This window comes from Neolamprologus brichardi, chromosome 14 (assembly GCF_056152115.1).
Source record: "Neolamprologus brichardi isolate AB-2024 chromosome 14, ASM5615211v1, whole genome shotgun sequence".
Taxonomy (NCBI): Eukaryota; Metazoa; Chordata; class Actinopteri; order Cichliformes; family Cichlidae; genus Neolamprologus; species Neolamprologus brichardi.
In genome coordinates, this window is record NC_142117.1 from 36,426,477 (window position 1) to 36,433,340 (window position 6,864).

The window sequence follows — 6,864 nt, forward strand, 5'->3', positions numbered from 1 at the left end:
GAGATAAACTACACTGATATGAAGAATGAGCGTTTCTACATGTGACATATTGTTTATGCTGATGCAGACATGTCTAACAGTCATTGAAAATTAGTCAAATAAAAATAATGTAAAAAAAATGAGGAAGTGTCTTCATTCCCAGACAGATTATTGAAAACTGTTTAAATAATGAAAGAAAAGATAATTGTTTCTGTGTTATTGCTGCTTGATGTGAATATTAACATTATACTTTCTACTTGGACCACAGAAAAGTCACTACACTACTAATCAAAGCCATGCCTAAATCATTAGTATTAATTTTAGTATAATGTTATTTATATAGTCTAATATGAGCCATCTCAGGGCACTTGATGATGTAAAGGAAGACAACATTTTCAAAAGAACCTCAGGGAACCACAGTTTGTGACAATAGGGTTGTTATACAGTGGCTTGCAAAAGTATTCGGCCTCCTTAAACTTTCCCACATTTTGTCACATTACAGCCACAAACATGGATCAGTTTTATTGTAATTCCACGTGAAAGACCAACGCAAAGTGGTGCACACGTGAGAAGTGGAACGAAAATCATACATGATTCCAAACATTTTTTACAAATAAATAACTGCAAAGTGGGGTGTGTGTAATTATTCAGCCCCTGAGTCAATACTTTGTAGAACCACCTTTTGCTGCAGTTCCAGCTGCCAGTCTTTTAGGGTCTGTCTCTACCAGCTTTGCACATCTACAGACTGAAATCTTTGCCCATTCTTCTTTGCAAAACAGCTCCAGCTCAGTCAGATTAGATGGACAGCGTTTGTGAACAGCAGTTTTCAGATCTTGCCACAGATTCTCGATTGGATTTAGATCTGGACTTTGACTGGGCCATTCTAACACATGGATATGTTTTGTTTTAAACTATTCCATTGTTGCCCTGGCTTTATGTTTAGGGTCGTTGTCCTGCTGGAAGCTGAACCTCCGCCCCAGTCTCAAGTCTTTTGCAGACTCCAAGAGGTTTTCTGCCAAGATTGCCCTGTATTTGGCTCCATCCATCTTCCCATCAACTCTGACCAGCTTCCCTGTCCCTGCTGAAGAGAAGCACCCCCAGAGCATGAAGCTGCCACCACCATATTTGACAGTGGGGATGGTGTGTTCAGAGTGATGTGCAGTGTTAGTTTTCCACACATAGCGTTTTGCATTTTGGTCTCATCTGACCAGAGCAGCTTCTTCCACATGTTTGCTGTGTCCCCCACATGGCTTGTGGCAAACTGCAAACAGGACTTCTTATGGTTTTCTGTTAACAATGGCTTTCTTCTTGCCACTCTTCCATAAAGGCCAACTTTGTGCAGTGCATGACTAATAGTTGTCCTATGGACAGATTCCCCCACCTGAGCTGTAGATCTCTGCAGATGGGGCAGACTGACAGAAGCGAGGCTGCCATCGGCCTGGCCAACACCAGCAGGCAGTAGGTAAAGTGTCTTGCCCAAGGACACAACGACCAGGACAGATCGAACTGGTAACCTTCCGGTTACAGATGTGCTTCCCAACCCCCTGAGCCACGGTCGCCCAGAAGGCGCCATCTGTGCAGTCTGTAGATGTTGAATCTACTTAATTATTGTAGAAAAATAATTGATTTCTGAGCTTTTTTCACACATTAAAGTTGATTACCTTGATTAAGCATCACGAGGCAGAGGGAGGGGGGTGGTTGCCTATTTTTTTTGCTGGGAGTTGGCAACTCTATTTGTTAGGTTGTTTAATATTTCTGCTAAGTACTCTTTAAAATACCAGAATAGGGAGGATGGTGTAGGTTTAAGTTTGTTAGATTGATCAGTGTAGCTGAACTATAAAATATTTTGGGTGCAGGGTTAGGGTTAGTGAGGGGGCAAACTCCACAAGTTTCTGACAACTAATAAAATGTGTTCAATGTGCTGCCCATTGTGTTGGATTGTCAATGCAACCCTCTTCTCCCACTCTTCACACACTGATAGCAACACCGCAGGAGAAATGCCAGCACAGGCATCCAGTATCCGTAGTTTCAGGTGCTGCACATCTCGTATCTTCACACCATAGACAATTGCCTTCAGATGACCCCAAAGATAAAAGTCTAAGGGGGTCAGATCAGGAGACCTTGGGGGCCATTCAACTGGCCCACGACGACCAATCCACTTTCCAGGAAACTGTTCATCTAGGAATGCTCGGACCTGCACCCATAATGTGGTGGTGCACCATCTTGCTGGAAAAACTCAGGGAACGTGCCAGCTTCAGTGCACAAAGAGGGAAACACATCATCATGTAGCAATTTCAAATATCCAGTGGCCTTGAGGTTTCCATTGATGAAGAATGGACCCACTGTCGTTGTGCCCCATATACCACACCAAACCATCACTTTTGTTGTTCCAGCAGTCTTGGAGGGATCCATCCAATGTGGGTTAGTGTCAGACCAATAGCGGTGGTTTTGTTTGTTAACTCCACCATTCACATAAAAGTTTGCCTCATCACTGAACAAAATCTTCTGCGTGAACTGAGGGTCCTGTTCCAATTTTTGTTTTGCCCATTCTGCAAATTCTGTGCACTGATCTGGGTCATCCTCGCTGAGATGCTGCAGTAGCTGGAGTTTGTAAGGGGGCCATTTGTGAGTAGCTAATATCCGCTGAAGGGATGTTCGACTAATGCCACTCTCCAGTGACATGCGGCGAGTGCTACGCTGTGGGCTCTTGCTGAATGAAGCTAGGACAGCCACTGATGTTTCTTCATTGGTGACAGTTTTCGTGCATCCACATTTTGGCAAATCCAACACTGAACCAGTTTCACGAAACTTAGCAAGCAGTTTGCTAACTGTAGCATGGGAGATGGGTGGTCTCATCGGGAGTCTTGCATTGAAATCTGCTGCAATGACCCGGTTACTGCGTTCACCAGATATCAACACAATTTCGATCCGCTCCTCACGTGTTAACCTCTTCGACATGTCAATGGCTGTGAACAAAGAGAAACTTGTAAATAACTCATGAAAGAATAAAGTTACGTTGAAACCAAGCACACCATTGTTTTTCTTGTGACATTACCAATAAGTTTGATGTGTCACATGGCCCTCTTCCTATTGAAAAAACAAAAGTTGTATCCAAGATGGCCGACTTCTAAATGGCCACCATGGTCACCACCCATCTTGAGGAGTTTGCCCCCTCACATATACTAATGTGCCACAAACAGGACTTTAATATAGGGGTGGGTTTTAATAATCGATTCATCGATTAAAATCTGGCTTGGATAACGTGATATCGATTCATTAGAATCCTGAATCGATTTTTTAATATAGGCTAAATGTATTTTGCCCAAAATTCCAGAATCTCAGGTGAAACGTCACAACATTTCAACAACCACCAAACAGCTAAAACAGTAAATGAGAGCAGGAACACTCATTGCGGGTTCCCGCCCCTGGCCCTCCCACCTGAAGTTAATCACACACCTGTGGCTCATCACCTGAACTCATCCACTACTTAAGGCAGTGGCTGGAAACATCTCGTCGCTGGACTATTCTTTAACCTCGGTAGTACGCTCCGGAGTACTAGTCTCTTGCTGCCTTTTCGTATCACTGACCCTTTGGATTGATCACGTGTTGTCTGTAAACAGGAATTCTGTTTCCCTGGAAGCCTTGGCGTGCGGGCTTGCTGGTGTGCTGTGTTTTTGTGAAGTCCCTCGTGTGTGAAGAGCTCCTTTCCCAGATTTCCCTGTGCCCTGAATTCCCTCCGCCCTCTCACTTGTATATATTTGCACCTGGTGTTGTATAGTAATAAAGGGAACTGTATTCTAGCTGCCTTGTCTGCGCTTGAGTCCATCCCACTTCGTGCCATCTGCCATCTTAGTTGTAAAGGTCACATGACTGTATCACATGATTAAAATGCATTATCGTTTTTGAAAACCTTCGGTTTTTTGAAGTCCACAAGGCGACACGAAAACGGCATTTTCAAATGTCTCCACTTTGGAGAGCGTTTTCAAAAAGCTCCGTTTTCCTTGACCGAAGACGCCGTCTCAGTTTGGATGGAGAGAAAATGATGCGTTTTCAAACAAAAACGTGTGGACATGGCCTCAGTCAGACTCGGCCCCCACCTCTACCCCCAACAGGTCAATCTGCCTCCCCACCTCCTCCACCCTCCTCCACCCATGCACACATTTTACAATGGCAAGTATACGCTCTCTAAACTTCCCACATGGATTAAAGATTGCACTACCACACACACAACGTTTGGCCCTGCTTTTGCTGCCTTACGAAAGTTCTTCCTGGAAAAGAAGCAGAAACAAGCATAGTTCCTCTCCCAAAGGACCCAACTAACATCTCCCTAATATTCACGGAGACTTGTGTTAGGATGATAAGAAAATGATGTGCAACTGCAAGAGGAGAAAAAAGAGACACAAAGTTCAATATCACACCACAGGCTTTTGAACATCTTGCACCCTTGTGAGTGCTACTGGTTAAAAAAAAATCAGTCAGGCAGTTTTTCAGTTTTCGTGTTTATTTTGTGTTTCATTTTTTGTATAGCTTGTTCTGGTGATTTAGTGTCCAGGATCAGGAAAGTTTGTGTTTCATGGCCTCTGCAGACTGTGCTGTTCATAAGGCCAAAGACTGACATCATTTCCCTGAGCAGGTAGGCGGTCTTTGTCAGGTTTTTTTCTGCTGATTTGTTGCATCAGTCAGCGATCCGCAGCAAAGCTCCAGCTTTAGTGACGACTGCCTCTGCGATCGGGGAAAGTTTCAGTGAGCGTGGCAGCAGTAAGGGCTTCACAAACACACGATGGTACGTTTGTGTACAGAGAATACTTTTAAGTAGATACTTTGACAGATGTGTGCAGCACATCTGTGTTCATTAACATAAAGAGAGAAACGTGTTTTTCCTGCTCTGATCATGTGATGACGGCTTATGATGAGAAACGCCTAAAATGTGAAATCGTGTGTTTGCAGGATCACAGTGAAGACACGACGCAGGGGAACAAAATCCAGTTCATCATAAACTCCTCAAAGGTTTCATACTTCACACTTGCTGCTTACTTCGACATCAGTACTTTGAAATATTTCTGTTTCACGGTTGTTATGTCTTTATACTTATTGATTCTCTGCGCCAATGTCCTGCTGATTGTGGTTATCTGTGTGAACAGGAGCTTACATGAACCTATGTACATGTTTCTGTGCAGCCTGTTTGTGAATGAGCTGTATGGTAGCACAGGGCTGTTTCCGTTCCTCCTGCTTCAGATCCTCTCTGATGTTCACACTGTTTCTGCTCCTCTGTGCTTCCTGCAGATCTTCTGCGTTCACACTTATGTCTGTGTAGAGTTTTGCATCTTAGCCGTCATGTCTTATGACAGATACCTCGCCATCTGCTGTCCTCTGCAGTATCACACACGTATGACGCCTGCAGCGGTGGTCTTGCTGATTGCACTTCCCTGGTTATACTCTTTTCTTACCATTCTTACTTTGATCTTACTGATCGCTCCTCTGGAGCTCTGTGGGAACGTCATTAACAAGGTTTACTGTTTGAACTACTCCATTGTGAAACTGGCCTGCTCTGAAACCAAAGCAAATAACATTTATGGTCTTTTTATCACAGCTCTCACAGTCTTTGTTCCAGTTATCTTAATCCTGTGCTCGTATGTGAGGATCCTGAAAGTCTGTTTTTCTGGATCCAAACAAACCCGACAGAAAGCCATCAGCACCTGCACGCCTCACCTGTCCTCTCTGCTAAACTTCTCTTTTGGTGTTTGCTTTGAAGTGATCCAGAGCAGGTTCAGTCTAAGCAGTGTGCACAGCATGGTGCGCATTGTTTTATCGCTGTACTTTCTAACCTGCCAGCCGCTCTTTAACCCCGTACTGTACGGACTGAACATGTCCAACATCCGCAAACATCTGTTTGCTCACAAAAGGAGATAACTGCAGAAGAAAAATCATCATCATGTCTGCTCTGAACACTGTGAATATTGTATATTATTATTATTGCATATTATTCCACGTAAATACATGGCTGCCTCTGGCTCTGCTAGTGTAAACTCTTCTGAAACTCCTCTGGTTGCTCATGAATCTTACAGCTACAATCACATCCTAAAAGGCTGTTTTGACTCAAATACTGTGCTGCAGCATGAATCACAATAGGTTTACCATTCTTCCAGCAAGATGGTCATTCATAGTGAACATAGACGGCTTCTGTCAGGTCGTTTATGTCCACTGTGAAATTAAACAAGATGCTTTCTGTTCAAGTCCTTAAAGGTTAAGCTGACCCCAACAGGATCTTGCTGTTCTGCAGGTTGTTGACCCTGTAAAGTCTGAACAATGAAATAATTGCCAGAAAATTAAACTTTTTGGAAACTGCAGGTTTTAATTGAACCTTCTGACAATTTTTTTTTTTAAAAAAGTAGAAGACAATAAGTTTGAGGGTTTTTTGCCACCTTAAACATTTCTGCTTAACAGGACCAGCTGACCGTGGTCTGCACATGGATCAGATCCGTGTGATGGTCAATCAGTCTCAGCCTGCGTCAGTTTCACGTCTGTGATGTAGAGCAGCAGGAACTTGGTGGCAGATCTGTTTCTGATCATTCACTGCAGGAAAGTTCACAAAGTGCATTCTGGGAAAACCTGGCTCAACTTTCTCCTTTCTCCTTTTGAATTACACTTCATTAGAAATACTTAAATCAGTTGATTTGTGAGGGGGGAAGTTAAGAGGCACTCGCTGACTTTCAGTGACCCACTTGAGGTTTAGGGTTCACTGAAGGCCGGGTTCAGACATGGGGTCACGTTTGGCAGCGATGACGGTCCAGTGTTCTCTGAAGGGAGTCAAATTTCTACCACACAAATGCAGCCTTTAATAAAAATTGTTTATTTAATTTAATAACTGTACAGTACTCTCTGTTT

The 6,864-nt window shown here is 43.5% G+C and overlaps 1 protein-coding gene across 1 annotated transcript; it reads left to right on the forward strand.

Moving 5' to 3' along the window:
* The first annotated feature begins 5,136 nt into the window (after positions 1-5,136).
* Positions 5,137-5,889, forward strand: LOC148099649 (olfactory receptor 51G1-like). The gene has a single exon (XM_087851736.1). It carries the CDS (start codon positions 5,137-5,139, stop codon positions 5,887-5,889), a length of 753 nt encoding a protein of 250 aa, XP_087707862.1.
* The last annotated feature ends 975 nt before the right edge of the window (positions 5,890-6,864 follow it).

Bases quoted from the DNA above. Each gene is read 5' to 3' on its own strand.
- LOC148099649 (XM_087851736.1), top strand. From the start codon at position 5,137: ATGTACATGTTTCTGTGCAGCCTGTTTGTGAATGAGCTGTATGGTAGC.